This window comes from Carcharhinus amblyrhynchos, chromosome 11 (assembly GCF_965287045.1).
Source record: "Carcharhinus amblyrhynchos chromosome 11, sCarAmb.v2.hapA, whole genome shotgun sequence".
NCBI lineage: Eukaryota > Metazoa > Chordata > Chondrichthyes > Carcharhiniformes > Carcharhinidae > Carcharhinus > Carcharhinus amblyrhynchos.
Genome location: NC_137334.1, coordinates 27,360,093 through 27,378,263, shown reverse-complemented (window position 1 = coordinate 27,378,263; position 18,171 = coordinate 27,360,093). Strand labels below are relative to the sequence as shown.

General features: G+C 40.8%; 1 protein-coding gene across 1 annotated transcript in view; it reads left to right on the top strand.

The window, feature by feature from the left end:
* The window catches only part of coq10b (coenzyme Q10B), a 32,614-nt gene extending 14,466 nt beyond the window's left edge, over window positions 1-18,148 (top strand). The window contains exons 2-5 of the mRNA XM_080198778.1: window positions 163-309; window positions 396-588; window positions 4,236-4,337; window positions 16,702-18,148. Coding sequence (XP_080054904.1) covers window positions 163-309; window positions 396-588; window positions 4,236-4,337; window positions 16,702-16,869 — 610 coding nt within the window. The 3' untranslated portion in view covers window positions 16,870-18,148. The remainder of the gene's footprint in view (window positions 1-162; window positions 310-395; window positions 589-4,235; window positions 4,338-16,701) is intronic.
* Window positions 18,149-18,171: the final 23 nt, after the last annotated feature.

Genomic DNA, 18,171 nt, shown 5'->3' with positions numbered 1-18,171 from the left:
CTAAAATGGTTAACAATGGGGGGGGGAGAAACTTGAACCAAGTCAGATTATCATTTTTTGTCTTTTATATTGTACAACAAACTGTATGCCAAACTCAACTTTATTTTCTACAATAGACTCCGTCTTTATTGTAATATTTAACTATAATGTTCCCGATAACAGGTATCTGTCATCTTGTGGCATTCTAATGAACAGAACTCCAGTACTCAAGACACACAAACATTGCCTTACACAACAAAGAAGTTTTTTCAACCTTGCTGGGCCACTAATAAACAAGAAGAAAGAGTATTCTGAGAGACGAGTAATGGGGTTTGTAGTTTTGGTGTTGTCTGAATTTATTTTGCCACTTGCGTATCAGCCTTTATGATAAATTTGAATTTTCTTTTTTGTTTTAGGTTTTCTATGCTTGAAATGTACAATGTAGTGTCTGGGGTTGCTGACTACAAGCATTTTGTACCATGGTGCAAGAAATCAGACATCATATCTAAACGCTCAGGGTATGCTAAAGCTCAACTAGAAATAGGATTTCCCCCTGTAGTCGAACGGTACACTTCTGTTGTGACTCTGGTACGACCACATTTAGTTAAGGTAATGTACTGATTTTGGAATATTCTCTTTTTATATATTTTTAAATTGAGACTTATGATTAGGATATTTTATTTAAATTTTTTTTCTTTCTGAATTTCTCCTCTTGCTACCAAAGTTGTTGATTCCTCATTGAAACAGAGTGGCACAGGAATGACAGACCAAATGGCCTCTTACGATGTTTTAACTATCCTTTGATTGTAGGCACTAGTAAACCTGGCCCAAATGGACTTTATTGCCATGATCCTTGACAGTGCAAAAATCCTTTATTGCCATGATCCTTGACCGTTACAACCAATGGCAACTCTTTTCAACTACCCACTTCATGAGGGATGGCTGATTATAGAATGGGATAGAAACTGTGATCAGTTTATTCCCCTTGCCCCTTACTGACACTGGGGAGTTAAGGTCAGTTGTTGCGCTTTTGTCACTGTCGCTGCTCAATCAGCGTAGACAGGTGATCAAATCCAGAACATTCCTGGTTTACATCATTTAGCTACCCACTAGCTAACACCCCTGAACCATCAAGGAAGTTTGTAATTGCCATATTATTACTCAAAATGTATTATACCAATGTTTTCAACCAAGAAAATCCCAAGGTGACCAATGATCTAATGTTCATTTCTTGCTCATAGTTTCAGTAAATTCACCCAATTCTGTTTTATTAAATGAGATGATGTAATGCTGAAGCTTTGGATGGTTGAAATGCATTGCCACAGTTGCAAAATTGTAACTGTCCAACACCACTTCCCCACCCCATGCCTGCCCACACACTTCATTCCCACCCAGATCACAACATAGTACAATTTAAGTTTGTTATAGACAAGTTGCAAAAATATTTTTGATTGGAGAGCAGGATCTCTAGTCAAGGTAGACTGGGAACAGCTAGTTGTGGGGAAATATACAGGAGAAGAGTGGGAATTTTTCAAAAAGGAAATGGAGGATATCAGCCCAACATCTTCCCTTTAGGATGATAGGAGGATCTAACAAGCCCAGAGAACTAGAGATGTTCAGGATATGGAGAAAGAGGTGGATATGAGAACACTCTGGCTGCTTAAAAAAAGATCCCAGCATATATTATAAGTATATTAATTGGAAGAGGATTATCAGAGTAGAGCTGATTAGGGACACGGGACAATCTCTGGATGGAGCCAGAGGACATTGATATAGTGTTGAAGAAACACTTTGCATCAGTCTTCACCCAAGAGAGCGAACACAAAGATTGGCTGGGTGGTTAACAGTGAGGTTGAGTGTCTTGAGTTACAAGAAGAAATAGACAGGATGGGCAACTAAGTTTAAGAAGGAATTTAACTCTGAAAAGCCTGGGAAGGAGTAATTTGACAATGAAGTATGCAATGACTGGCATGACACTAAGAAATTCTGTAGAATAAAGGGACCTTGGATATGTTTGTCCATAGATTTCTGAAGTTGGATGGACATGTTAGAAGCATGGTGAAAAAGGTATATGGGATATTTGCCTTAATCAATCGAGGCATTGATTGTAGAAGCAGAGATGTCATGTTGGGAGTTGTGTAGAAGTTTGAGGCCACAGTGTATTGTGTGCGATACTGGTCACCACGTAATAGGAAGGATATGATTGCACTGGAAGGATGCAGAGAAGATTCACCAGGATGGTGCCTGGGAACACTCATTTATGAAGAGAGGTAGGACAGGCTTGGTTTGTTCTTTCTTGAAGCAGAGAAGGCTGAGAGGCAACCTGATTGAGGGAGCATGGACAGAGTGGATAAGAAGCAACTGTTTCCCTTTAATTGAAGACTCAGTCACGAGGGGACATAGATTCAAGATGAGGGACAGGGGGTTTAGGGGGAATTTGAGGAATAGTTTCTTTACCCAACTGGTGGTCTGGAATGCACTGGCTGGGAGGATGGTAGAGGCAGGTTGCCTCACATTTTTTAAGAAGTACCTGGATCACCACTTGGTTTACATAGAACATAGAACTTCGGCCCACAAGTTGCACCAATCACGTCCATAACTACCAGGCCATAGAACTATCTGTAACTCCCAATCCCGTTTAAATCCCATATACTCATCCAGAAGTCTTCATAGCATTCAAGACTATGGACAAAGTGTTGGTGAATGGGATTAGGTGGAAGGTCATGTGTTTCTTGCGTGTCAGCGCAGACTTGCTGGCTCTTCTGCACTGTACAATTCTTTTCTTTCTGTACTTCAAAGCCCCCCCCCCCCCCAACTCCGCGTGTGCGTGTACCAACCTTTGATGCTTTTCACCCCAAGTGCTATATTCATCTGATGTCGGACTTGGTGGTCTATAATTCCCTATTTTCTCTCTACCTCCTTTTGTTTTAAATAGTGGGATTACATTAGCTACCCTCCAATAAGTACTGGCTATTCAAGAACACAGTACATTACATCAGTACAAATTAAACAGGAAACTGTTCACACCATAAATTGTTGGGTAATCATCAGGAATAGGAAACCTACATGATTTTCTCTTCTTTGTTTGACCGAAGAACACCCAGGTCTGATAAGTAAATGTCTTACTCTTGATCCTAGCTAAAATCAGCGGAATCAGAAGTCTAACTTGAAACCAACTTGTTTATATGACTTAGCTACTCAGTACTTTACCAACTGAGTCACTGGCAAGTTTTTTTTTTGTGCTGGGTTCTTTTTCTTCTGTCTGTCTCAAATTTGTGAATTTAATCGTAAGCTCTGGTTTAATTGTTGCATTTTGTGACAAGTATCAGAAAGAAGAAATTAAATTTTCACTTTTATTTTGTTATTCCCTTCCTTCCTTTCTCATGTCTACCACTAATATCAATGTTGGCTTGGAAACTGTTCCCATATTTCTGCAAACCTTTAAAGGAGCACTAAAGATGTACGTACTGCTTTGTCTGCTGTGATTTTCCTCCTTTGCATATGAGGAAAAACCTTAATCAAATCTGTTTCACCTTTTGTGGCACAGTTCAACTTCCTTTATGGGAAAATCACAGCTATAAACTATATTCTACTATACTGGTGTGTGGCATTTTAAAGCACTGCAAATTTTCTTTTCTCACATCTCCCTGTAGCTCTTATACCCCAACTTCATCTCATATGTCTATGAAGTTTAATCATTAGACAATAATCAATGTTGGTACTTTACAGGATATTCTGTACCCCACATAATGTAACTGGCTGAAAAACCAAAATGCTTCGGATCTCTGAATGAGGAAGGCCACTGGTATCACCTACCAACGTGACCAGAATGAGTGGGAAGAGAAGGGAAAATGACTACAAACACAGGCTACAGTAGTGTAGTGGTTACAGGACTGAACCAGCAGTCTCAAATTCGTATTGACACTGACAAATTGTGAAACTGCATTCTGGTTATTTTGTAGCCTGTCATATTTACTTGGTTTATATCTGACTCTAATCTGCAATACTTGGATGATTTATTCCCCTGCACACCCACCATCACACATAGTCAACCCTCCTTAATGTGTACTAAGAAGCAGCTTCTTGAAGCAACAAAGGCTATTAAATGCAGCCTTACCAGCATTGTCCACACCTGGAGAGCAATTTTTTTTAACTGGTGCAATGTTCAATCTTTTTTTTTGAAGGAATTGTTTTGAAAAATCTACTGAATTATGGCACATTTTTAATGCAGCTAACATTATCACCATTCATTGCAGGCTTCTTGTACTGATGGGAGACTATTTAATCATTTGGAGACAAATTGGCGATTTAGCCCTGGAGTTCCTGGATATCCTAGGACCTGCACTGTAGATTTTTCGGTATGCTATATGAAATTTGCTTCAAACTGTTCTAATTTTAAATTGACACTAAGCTTTCCTGAGTGGAAAAACTATCAGTTCTTGAAGTTCAGATGTAACTGATTCAATTCAACCCTTACAGTGCTTTCTAATGTGTGCTGTGCTGTTATAATAAGGGAAATATTTTTCTTCGTTTTGTATTCTTTACGTTGTTTGAGCAAATCAAAAGGATAGAATCATAGAACCCCACAGTGCACAGAGGCCTTCCGGCCCATTGTGTCTGCACCGAACACATCCCACCTAGGCCCTACCCCCATATACCTACATATTTTGCCCACTAATCCCTCTAACCCACGCATCCCTGGACACGAAGGGGCAATTTCTTAGTATGGCCAATCAACCTAACCGGCACATCTTTGGACTGTGGGAGGAAACCGGAGCACCTGGAGGAAACCCACGCAGACACGAGGAGAATGTGCAAACTCCACACAGGCAGTGACCTAAGCAGGGAATCGAACCCAAGACCCAGGAGCTGTGAAGCAGCAGTGCTAACCACTGTGCTACCGTGCCACCCTGATGTTGAACTTGAGGAAAAATGAGAAGGTCATCAAATCTATCAAGCCATTAACTCCTAACCATGTTCTCATTTTAAAGAGGCAAAACTCTCTTTAAAAGTTTTGAGAGGAAAAACATTGGGAATTCCTGACTTTTAAAACCATAAATCAAATTCCAGCTTGTGACTCATCACAGAAATCAACTTTTAAAAACAAAACTATCACTTTCCCATGCACACAACTGGAATCGTATCTTTTCCTATGAACACAGCTAGACCCCTTAAGGCAGATGTGATCCTGTAAAGACTGACGTAACTCCATACTTGATGCATACCTTGACAGTCTGTTCCGAGGACACTGACTTGGAAACGAAATAATTCATGACATTACAATCCTGGGCTATGGATTTTGTATGTATGGGGATGGAAGGCAAAGAGGAGCAGGAGGAGGTGGTGGCGGTGGAGAGATTTGGTGGGGGTGGTAGGGGAGGAGGTGGTGGTGGAGAGGTTAGGGAGGGGTAAGGGTAGGAGATAATAATGGAGAGGTGAGGGAGGAAGTTGAGGAGGATGTGAGGTGGGGGGGAGGAAAGGTCACTGTCAATCTGGTACTCTGGGTGGATTAATACCCATTTCCTCTTGAAGCGGGTGGGAAGAAAATGGCCTACCTCCAAATTTGATTCATTATTGTCACATGTATTAGCATATAGTGAAGTGTATTGTTTCTTGCATGTTATACAGACAAAGCATACTGTTTATAAAGAAGGAAACAAAACTCTGCAGAATGTAGTGTTAAAGTCTTAGCTAGGGTGTAGAGAAAGATCAGTTATTGCAAGGTAGGTCCAGTCAAAAGTCTGATGGCAGCAGGGAAGAAGCTGTTCTTGAGTTGGTTGGTATGTAACCTCAGACTTCTCTATCTTCCTGATGGAAGAAGGTGGAAGAGAGAACGTCTGGGGTGTGTGGGGTTCTTAATTATGCTGACTGCTTCGCCGAGGCAGCATCGATGGGAGGTTGGTTTGCGTAATGGATGGGCTACATTCATGACCTTTTGTAGTTTCTTGCAGTCTTGGATGGAGCAGGAGCCCCACACCAAGCTGTGATACAACCAGAAAGAATGCTTCTGCTCTGTAAAAGTTGGTGAGAGTCGTGGCTGACATGCCAAATTTCCTTCTGAGAATGTAGCGGTGTTGGTGGGCTAAACTATAGTGTGGGCATGGTGGACCAGGACAAGTTGAAGCTCTCAACCTTTCTACTTTGCTCCTGTTGATGTAGACAGGGGCATGTTCTCTTGTCCACTTCCTGAAGTCGATGATAATCTTCATTTTGTTGACATTTGAGGGAGAGATTAATGTTGCTGCACCAATTCACCAGATTCTTTATCTCGTTCTGTACTTTGTCTCACCGTTGTTTGAGATCTGACCCACTACGGTGGTGTCATCAGCAAACTCGAAAAAGGATGTTGCAGAAGAGTCCCAGCCGTCTCTGGTGGTTGTAACTCATTTGGGGAATTTTCTGTTACAAGTATCTTTCAGTATCATGTTGGTGCCAGTCATTTTCCAGAGGGTAATGGATCAAATTCTAAATAGGTTACCGAGGATCCATTGTTACCTGGGTGATACTTTGACGACGGGCTCTAATGAAGAGGAGCATTTGAAGAACCTTGAAGAGAACCACAGGAGCCTGCTGGAGTGTGGTCTGCAAATAAAAGAAAGATGCAAATTTTTTTTTACAGATTTTAGGGTGGCACAGTGGTTAGCACTGCTGTCCCATAGCGCCAGGGACCTGGGTTTGATTCCCAGCTTGGGTCACTGTCTGTGCAGAGCTTGCACATTCTCTCCATGCCTAATAGGTTTCTTCCACCGTCCAAAGATGTGTGGGTTAGGTGGATTGGTGATGCTAAATTGCCCTTTAGTGTCAGGGAGACTAGCTAAGCTAAATACATGGGGAAAAGGCCTGGTTGGATTATGGTTGATGCAGACGCGACAGGCTGAATGGCCTCCTTCTGCATTGTAGGATTCTGTGATTCAATCAAATACCTGGGCCATGTCATTGTCAGTGAAGATCTACACAAGGCACCCAAAAAATGGATGCCATTATGAAGATTCCTAGACCAGAGAATATATCTAAATTTTCATTGTTCCTGGGGTTGATAAATTACTATGAAAAGTTTGTGCCATATCTGGCGACTGTGCTAAAACCTTAATGACTGCTTGGTAAAGGCTGACCATGGAGCTGGACCCAGGGTATGAGGAGCCTTACCTGGAGTAAAACAGGTCTCATGGTTGTGAGTGCTAACCCATTTTGACCTGAATTTGCTACTGCAATTGGCCTGCAGTGCCTCGCCTTATGGGATTGGTGCTGTATTGTCACATATTGTCTAATGGAGCAGACATAGCCATTGCCTTTGCATCAAGATCTTTTAAAATGGAGGAAAACTATACCCAGGTCATAAAGAAAGGATTGAATAGTGTTTGGGATGAAGAAATTCTCATGTCAGTATTTCATGATTGATCACAGGCCCCCTCATGACCATTTTTGGGTCCTTTATCAGAATACCATCCATGGAGGTAGCTTGCTTACAAAGATGGGCCCTACTTCTCTCAGCATACTCCTATGACATACGATATCAACAGTCAGAGAAGCATGGCAACGTAGATGCTGTTTGAAGGCTGCTTCTTTCTGGAGGAACAATTGCTCCTGATTAGAATTTAACATCTTGACAAAATATATAATTTTAAGCACCAGTGGCTGCAGCCCAATTGCGGAACATTACATAGAATGACCCAGTTTTAGTCAAGTTATGGATCTAGTCGTGCAAAGGAAAGTAAAAATCGGCCTGATTTCCCTACCTGTCCAGGAGATGGGAATTATCCAAATTGGATGGGTGTCTATTGTGGGGGCAAGAGTGGTCATTCCTCCCACATTGAGGGAAGATGGTGCAAATGAAGGAGATTTCTAGAAGGTGTTTTTGGCAGCCAAATGTTGACTGCCAGTTATGAATCCTGTGTTCTAGTGCAGAGGGTGGCTCTGTTGGTGTCCCTGCACCCATGGGAATGGCTGAAGCTCCTTGGCAAAGACTCACACAGACTTTGCTTGTCTGGAAGGAAGGATTGGTAGTGGTCGAAAGTGGCCAGAAGTAGCAATTGTGAAGTCCTGTATCCGCATGCAGAAGTCATAATAGATTGCCTTGATTCATTGTTTGAGAGATTTGGAAATCCTGAACATGTGAGCAAAAATAGACTACACTTTGTAATGAAGGAGTTTGGGGAGTACCTCGACCACCAAGGAGTCTGCTAGGTGAGGTCTGCTCCATACCCCCTGTGTCAAATGGCTAGGCAGAAAAGTTAGTCCAGACTGTGAAACAGGTGCAGGAGGTATCCCTTGAAAGGTTTGTAAATCGATTTCTAGGTATGTGTCATATGAGAAGTGATGGCAGAGAATCAGGAAGATCAGATGGCCCACAGGGAGGGGAATTCCAAGTGCAGGAGCTTCTGGAAGAGAGAAACCATGTTGGCAAGTAACTACACTGAGAAATGGGGCCAGCAACAGTGGCCCATGCTGTAGAGACCCAGGATGAGCTGGTCTGGAGGAGGCTCGCTGGTCTAAAGGAGGGAAGCCTTCCCAGACCTTGAATTATTGCAGACAGAGCTAGAGGAATCGATGAAACATAGTGTCTCTGAGATGGGGATATTTGTCCCCAGAGAGGAGACATTGGCAGTGTCTATAGAAGACGGTCCTCGGTATCAAGAGGAAGCTATAGATGTGCAATGAGAGCTCCTGGTCATTCAGACTAATGGCCAAGAAGGCTGCTGAGTCAGTGAAACATCTGTACAGAAACTATTGTCTCCCCCCACCCCAAAAAAGGCTGGTCAATGTAGACATTACTGTGAACTATAAAATTAGACATTAAACTTGTTCATGTTTCATGTATATCTGTGAATATAACGTTGGGGTTAATATCCATTTTAACCAAATTAAATGGTTATGTTCTATGCAGTTGGGCATATGCCCCTTTAAGAGAATGGATCAAGTGACCCAGCACACAATTGTTAGGGCAGTCTTGTACTGAATAGCACGATGTTGAATAACACACCCTAGGGGGAACAAGCTGAGCTTGTTCCCCCTAGGGTGATAGGAAGCAATAGTAAACCCAGAGAACCATTTATGGATATTCAGGATATGATGAGAAAGAAAAGGTTTTTAGAAGGTGTAAGAGGATCAGTGGCAGCATTCGTCAAGTAGAGAGTGCAGGGTGGAGCTTGAGAAAGCTGTCTTGTAAAAGTAGGGAAAATCCCAAGATATTCTCTAAGTATATTAATGGGAAGAGGATAATGAAGGAAACAGTATGATCCATCAGGGACCAAGGGGACAATCTGTGGGACATCATTCTTGAATGAATACTTCAAATCTGTTTTCATCCAAGAAAGGATGAAGTGTGGAATTCAGGGAGAGACTGAGGTTCTTGAGCAGATTGGCACACAGAAGAACAAAGTATTGGAGGCGTTTTCAGGCTTGAACACGGACAAATTGTGTCCCAGGTGCTGTGGGAGGCAAAGGAGGAGATTGCCGGGGCTCTGACCCAAAATGTTAATTTCTCTTTGGTTGCGATTGAGGTGCCAGAGAACTGGAGAACATCAACGTCATTCCACGATTTAAGAAGGGCTGTAGAGATAAGCCAGGATACTACAGACAAGTAAGCCTTGCATCAGTGGTACAGAAACTGAGAGAAAATTCTGAACAGAGCATCTGTCTCCACTTGGAGAGGCAAGGCTTGATTAGGGATAGTCAGCATGGTTTCACCAGAGGGAGGTCATGCTTAACAAATGTAACTGAATTATGAGAAAGTGACCAGAGGTATAGATGAAGGTAGTGTATTGATGTAGTTTATCTGATTTCAGCAAAGCTTTTGATATGGCCCTACTTGGGAGATGTACAAAGAAGAATGCACATGGGATACAGGGTAATTTGACTCAATTTGCTCAGTAGGAGACAGAGTGATGTCAGAAGGCAGCTTTAGTGACTGGAAGCCAATGTCCGGTAGCATACACAGGGATTGTGCTGGGTATTTGTCGATAGATCTCTGAAGATGGAAGAGCATGTTAGTAGTAGGTGAAAGACATGTGGGAATTGCCTTTATCAATCGAGACATAGATTACAAAAGCAGGGAAGTCATGGAGTTGTATAGAACTTTGGGTTGACAAACTGGGTTCTGGTCTGGGAAGGATGTGTTTATATTGGAGTTGCCAGGATGCTGCCAGGGATGGAACATTTTAAGTTATGGAGAATGGTTGGATAGGTTTGGGTTGTTTTTGTTGGTGCAGAGAAGATTGAGGGGCAACCTGATCGAGGTGTACTAGATTGAGGGGGCATGGACAAAGTGGATAGGGAGCAACTGTTCTGTTTAGTTAAAGGATTTGTCACAAGGAGATGAGTTTGAGGTTTAGGGGAGAGATGTGAGGAAAAGCTTTATTACCCAGAAAGTAGTGACAGTGTAGAATGCTCTGCCTGAGAGGGTGGTAAAGGTGAATTTCCTCACATCCTTTGAAAAGTACCTGGATAAGCATTTGGTACATAACATTTTAAGGCTATGTGCCAAGTGTTGGTAAATGGGAGTAGATGGGAGATCAGGTGTCTCTCACATTGGTGCAGTCTCGGGCTGAAGATCCATCTTCACTATGATTCTATGACCCTTGTACAGTCCTGGCCAATAGAAGTGTTTTTGTATTTTTGCTTTGAGATTTCCTTGCTCCTAAATCACCATCTGCTGGAACCTCATGTGCTACCTGAAACAACTTTCTTTAACTCCCCAGTCATACAATTTGATGAACTTCTGCCCAAATATGTAAAGCTCTCCTTCATCAAGACATTATTTCTATAGTAATACATTCAGGCTGTCTTCCATGTATGCTTTCTGATATAATTGCTTCATCTCCATCTTTCTGTGGTTCTGGCAACTTTATTGAAGTGAAGATATCTGCTTCATCGTCCACTTATTGATGTTCTTTATCAACCATCTGGTATTATTTGATAACTGAACCTCAGCCTCCTAATCTTACTCCTTTGATTTTCTTTTTCCTCCTCCTGTCTCAACCTGTGGCTTTGTGAACCCAATACCACACAATCGGGAAACATCCCAGGATATGCTTCTTGCAAAACAGTTGTTTGATTTTTTTTCAACCTCGGGCATCACTCCCCCCTGTTATCCAGGATAAACTGTACCCCTGAAAAGATCATTTCTCTATTACTCCTACCATTACTATCCACCGGACTTCAGTCTTCCACAAGGGAACACTACTCCCTTCTAATTCCGCATATTACACCTTTTCTGGCAATGCTCTTTCTGAACCATCTCTCGCCATCAAAGATTGACCCGTTCCTCTACCCCTTAAGATTTTAATCTCTTTACCTGCACCCTATGCACAAGTTAATCTTACCCACACAAATAAAATCTTTAAAAATCAATCTGACATTTGCCTGTCAACCAACTTCTGAATAGGCTGCACAGTCTTTTGCACCTCTTCAGCTTTATCCAGTCTCCTTTGCCAATTTAACTAATCCTACTGGTTTATCCTGTTTCAACATGTCTGACTTCCCAGTACTTAAGCCACCAACACTACAACTTGGTGTGTCCAACCTTTATTACAATGAAAAACATTTAAGGTTTTTTGTCTCTTCCACCTTCGTATGTTTCCTTTTAACTTGCAGAAACTGTCCATGCTATCTCCAACAAGACCTCCTTTGCCTTGATCACCTATGGATCTTTCCCCAGTTTCTATCCTTCATAAATTGAAATTAATTTTACAAATCAAACCTTGATTTATGAACAAATTCAAAATCATCTGCCATTTTTGCTGCCTGTCTTGCAGTTTTAACCCTTAGCTCTTCCACAAGGGTTCTTTGCGAAGTGCATTTTAAAATTCCTCCAAAATAACTGTTTCCCTAAAAGTCATACATTTGGTCTATTCTAAATGCTGTTATCCACCTTTCAAGTTATTTCATTTGATTCTTTCAGATTCTCTATGTCTGACCTGATTTCTTAGATTTCTAAACTTTTGTCTGAAGGATGACTTTTTTCTGTTTGTCCCTTGATGATACTCTAATAGTGATGCAAGCACTTCATTAACTCTACTTAACAACTTCCTTTGAACCAACAACACCCACAAGGCCTTTTTAATAATTTAGCTGCTTTCTCAAATGAAATCAAGGCTTGTACATTCTTATTGTCACACCCTGGCAGCGCTTGAATATATTTAAATATATCCCCACTAGGCCTTTGAATAAGAGGGATTGATTTTCCCCCTCCCTTTCCTCATCTGTCTTCTCAATCTTTGCCTCCACCATTTTAAGTCTATGTTCTCTTTTCATAGAACAGTACAGGCCCTTCAGCCCTCGATGGTGCGCTGACCTGTGAAACCAATCTAAAGCCCATTTAACCTACACTATTCCAATATTATCCATATGCTTATCCAGTGATCATTTAAATGCCCTTAATGTTGGCAAATCCACTAGTGGATTTGCATTCCACGCCCTTACAACTCTGAGTAAAGAACCTACCTCTGTCATCCGTCCTGTATCTATCACCCCTCAATTTAAAGCTATGTCCTCTTGTGCTAGCTATCTCCATCTGAGGAAAAAGGTTCACACTAATCCTCTGACCATCTTATATGCCTCTATTAAGTCACCTCTTAACCTTCTCTCTAACGAAAACAGCCTCGAGTCCCTCAACCTTTCCTTATAAGACCTTCCCACTGTACCAGGCAACATCCTGGTAGATCTCCTCTGCACCCTTTCCAATGCATCCATATCCTTCCTGTAATGCAGTGACCAGAACTGTACGCAATACTCCAAGTGTGGCTGCACCAGTTTTATATAGCTGCAACATGACCTCATGGCTCCAAAACTCAAAAGAACAAAGAACATAAACAGCCCGGGAAACAGGCCCTTCGGCCCAACGAGCCCACGCCACCATCCCAACACCAACCGTCCCCCTCTCCACCCATGACCTTTGTCTAATGTTTTATGGCCATCCACATTGAGGGAAACTAATTTAAGGACAATTTATTACTGCCAATCAGCCTAACAGCACATCTTTGGGGTGTGGGAGGAAACCAGAGCACTCGGAGAAAACCCACGCAAGCACAGGGAGAATGTGCAAACTCCCACAGACACTGGCCCAAATCCATGTGTCTGCACAGCAATCAGTGATAGTCACTGAGCTGTCGTCTTGCCCTGTATCTGGTCCAGTTTAGGCACACACTAACGACATGAAGCACTAGGCCAATCTCGAACAACCAAGAGCAGTCCAAGTGCGACCCATCGTGTGTATGCCCCTCGTTGGACACAACTCAATCCCTTTTACCAATAAAATCATACCGTATGCTACCTTAACAACCCTGTCAACTTGGGTGCCAATTTTCAGGGATCTATGTATGTGGACACCGAGATCTCTCTGTTCATCCACACTACCAAATAACTTACCATTAGCCCATTACTCTGTATTCCCATTACTCCTTCCAAAGTGAATCACTTCACACTTTTCCGCATTAAACTCCATTGCCATCTCAGCCCAGCTCTGCAACTTATCAATGTCCCTGTGTTACCTGCAACTTCCTTCCGCACTGTCCACAACTCCAGCCACTTTAGTATCATCTGTAAATTTACTAACCCATCCTCCTATGCCCTCATCCAGATCATTTATAAAAATGACAAACAGCAGTGGCCCCAAAACAGATCCTTGTAGTACACCAGTAGTAACTGAACTCCAGGATGAACATTTCCCATCAACAAGCAGCAACTGGTGCACAAGGACATCCAGTCCTGCTGCACTCTCCCCTCTCCAATTTACAGGCATTCAGGTAGTAATCTGCCACCTTGTCTTTGCTTCCAAAGTGAATAACTTCACATTTACTCAAATTATACTGCATCTGCTGTTGATTTGCCTACTCACCCAACCTGTCCAAATCATTGTGAAGGGTCTCTGCATCCTTGTTACAGTTCACCCTCCCACCTAACTTGGTATCATATGCAAACTTTGAGATGTTACATTTTGTCCTCCCATCCGAATCATTTATATTGTTTCAGTTCCAGTTTCTGAAAGTTCAAAAGCACTCTCTCTTTGCTTCGAATTCGAACTCTCATTTGGATTTGAATTCTAGCCAACTCCAAAGCTTCAGATTATTTTAGTGGCAAATTTAATGTTGAACTGTCACTGAAATTATCTCCTGCCTTCCGCACCCCTTCAAGTACAAATCCAAAAGTTTTGCTTTAACCACCTTTCTGTAAACCACTGTGTCTCTTCCACACCCAAAAAATCTTTAGCCATGGAAAGAGCTGTTTTCACAAGGCACCCCCACTTAAATACAACAGCTGAAAGAAAGCACCAGTTCCTCAACATCCACTATCTTTGAATTCAATAATCCCAAGCCAAATGAGAAATTATACTTTTTAATTCTGGCAACAGCCCCTAATTTTTAAGTCCTGGACCCAAACCCCCCAAGGTATATTGTGAAGCCGAGTAGACTCCAATAATTCTGCTATTTTAGCATAAATGTGAGGATTGGGTGCATTACTCCAGGAGTAATTCTATTGAATTGTGGTTTTTTAAAATCAAAACAAGCTTTATTCGTAAGTTTGAGTATGACTCTAACAAAATGAAGCATTTTCTAGCAGTTGAAAGTTTTTTTTAAAAAAAGGAACACTTCAGTTCCATATAACTAACCGTTCTCTTGTACTCAAATGCCCCTTTAGATAGTTAGCAAACCCAGCATACTTGCTATAAATTGAGAATAGCCATGAAGCTTTCAGAGATTTTGACTTTAAGTAGCATGCAGAATCCTGCCTGTGAACCACCCTAGCCAGGAGCTGAACAGAGCTGTTTCTTGTTAGAAACCTAGTTCTTCCCATTAACCACATTATCTCATGACTCTGCATACCTAAACCCATTTTCCATTCCTTCAATCAATAAAGGGGATCTTTTTTGTAAACAAGAGTCCATTAATTCTCTCCTATAAAAAATTTTATGGTGAAAAATGAGCAACTATCCTGCTTTCCCAGCATCTGAGCTGTATTCCATCCAGACAGACGACCTATAAAAAAAAACTTGAAAGTAATCCCATTAAATATAAAACATATCAATAGCGCAGTATCATCACACTTTGACCCCAGAAGATGAATACCAGATTTGTCACTTTTTTAAACATCTTTCAGATGTTTCACCTAATAAAATTACACTTGCATGAATCTATTTTGTCAATCTTATGCAATAGGTTGCAACGTGTGTCAAGAAAGTTCCTTTAACTTTGGGTTGGTCCCCTCCTTTCTGGAAAAAGATGAAGGGCAAACTTGCACAGGCAATGGCAATATCTAGCTATGGCTCAGTAATGGCACCTTTTTTTAGTTAGAATGTGCACTCAGATCCTAATCTAGAGACTTGAATATAAAATTGAGGCTGCTACTGGCAGTAGTGTTGGGAGGTGCTCTCTTTCAGCTGAGACATAAACCAAGATATTCTCAACGTATGCTTTCTTTTTAAAAAAAAGCCCGATGTGCTTTTTTGAAGATGAGCTGGAGAAGCTTTCTTGCTATCCTGACCAATATTTATCCTTACTCAACATCTCGAATTGCTATCTGTGAAACAATAATTACTTGTTTCTTTAGTACCTTTTACGGTTGTTGAAACATTGCGTGTTTCTCTCCCCAGATACTGGATAGTTTGTTAAACCTTTTCTAGTTTTTGTTTCAGATTTGTAGCACTTTTCTCTTGTTGAGGTATTTGGGACAGGTAACCAAAGGTTATCTTAAAGGAAGAGTAGGGAGTGAATTCAAGAGCCTAGGGCCCACCCATCTGGAGTCACAACAGTCAAACAAGGATTGGTAGAATCTGAATGCACAAGCCAGAATTGTAGTAATGAACTTGGGAGCACAGATCTTGCACTACTTTAAGGCTGTGAGAAGTAATGAGGCCCAGGGGTATTTGAAAATAGGATGAAAATTTTTAAAATTCAGACATTGGTAAACCGGGAACTAGTGTAGGGCAGCGATTTTGGGTGATGGATGAATGGGATTAGGTGTAAATCAAAATGCAGCAGCTTGTTTTCAGAGGGTGTAAGGTCAGAGATTTGCTGGGTGATTGAAATAGTCATGTGTATGATGTTGTACATGGATTTATTTTTCCCCAACATCTCATTAGTCTGTGTAGGATATACAGAATCCTCCTGTGTTCACATCTTTAACTTACTAATAGTCTTTTCATTGATTGTCCATGTTTTTAAACATATAACGTGGGTGATGAGATTTAATACCTTTTGCATTCTTTTCCTGGGATTCAATTTCTTTAACACATCCTTCTTCTTGACAAAGCTGGTCCTGACTTATCCTGTACACTGAAGTCATCTTCATAGACATGGAAGATCTACCAGGTTGCAGCATTGGTGGGTTGAGCATCAACTTGTGATGCAGATTGCAATGACAGAAGAGGCACTACACAAAACTGTACATGAAGTGAAACAAGGAGTGAAGAATGTAAATTAGGAATTGAAGGGCAAGAATGTAGGATAAGCAGACCTAAACTAAGCGATGAAACTGAGTAAATAAATAGACAAATACTGAAAAAAGTTAAATGTTTCTCACAAGCAGATTATCATTGATCTAAAGGGGAATTGAGGTAACCCAGAGCTGATCTTAGAATGAAGGACATGCTACATCAGAGGCTGTTTTGCAATTTATTTCAAGCTGCTATGATTGTCTGGCAACAATCACACTTTGTTTATATTAAGTGAAATATTTTATTCTGTACTGTTCTCCAAGATGTAAAAGCCTTTCTTTTTAAACCTACAGATTTCTTTTGAATTCCGTTCTTTGCTGCACTCGCAGCTTGCTACTGTTTTCTTTGATGAAGTCGTTAAGCAGATGGTCGCAGCATTTGAAAGAAGAGCGAAGAAACTGTATGGTCCAGAAACTAACATCCCACGAGAACTTATGCTCCACGAGGTGCATCACACGTAAATAAAGGTCGGAAGGAACCGTTGTAGGTCCTCTTTAAAAGTTGTATAATTTATTTATTAGTGTGGTGACTTCCTTTACCTACGTGTATCACTTGATTTTATAATACAACACAGTAACCTTTTTGGAAAGGCATCCTAGCAAAGTGTTACATAAGATGCATTATATAGATGTAAGTATACATGTATATAAAGTATAATTTCAGCTGTAACTAATTGTATTCCCACATGTTGTGGTGCATTAAGCTTAACTGGCTGCAATAACTTGTTTTAAGCCTGTGCCGATGGAGAAGGCAGCCAAGTTTCTATTTATATAGATATATTTTGGGCTGTTCAGGTAACGTGAGCAGTGAGATTTTAGTGTCAAACACTAATTCCATTGTCAAATTATACATTTTAGTAGCTGACATTTTCATGCAACTTTGTTAGCTGTATGCCTTAAACTTTTACTCTAATCCCAGCCAGCTGAGGTCCAGCTGTAAATTCAATCATAAGCTTGTGTTAATTGACAAATCATTTTGGTTCCAAATTATTAAGCACCAGGGTAACCTGGTAACAATTACATAAATATCCATAACACTTTTTCAGCCTTTAATCACTTGTCTCAAAAAAATGGCAGCTTGATATGTTCTCCCTAGTAACTAAACAGCTGGAAATTCCCTCTTGCAAATTGGTCCAGTGTGGTACTAAACTACTTTTTTGAATGAACTGCTGTACTGCATGGAGATCTTGAGCACATTGTCCTACAGACTACTGTATATGATGCATAACTAATGCACAAGTTAACATGCTGGTGTAACCAGTAGTTATGTCAACAGGGAACACAATCATGGATGAAAAGTTCAAGAACAACTGTGAAGTTGAAATATTTAGTAATCCTCAGGCAGCCATAAGTAAAAATTGAACTGCCTCATAGGCCAGAGACTGACTCACTTGTGCAGCTACACAAAAAAAATGCTCTGTGATTTAATGTATATCTTTGTGCCTCTGATTTTTTTCAAACTTTGAATTGAGAAAAGAAGAACTATTGTGAATAAATATACGTTAATAATATCCATCCTAAATTGAGAAATACTTTTAAGTACTTCAAAAAAATCAGGAGTCTGACAAATTTGTATTTGAGTGTTTGAAATACCAGGTAAAGGTTTATAAATAAAGAGCACAATTTAATGTGCTACTCTTGCACAAGGTTTCAGTCTAAGATCTTTGTAAAGTGTGTATATAGTGTTTTGGGATTTGTGTAGTTCAATCTTGCCACTGCTCAATAAACAGAATTCCACTGATTGTCTTATTCATTGCTCTAGTG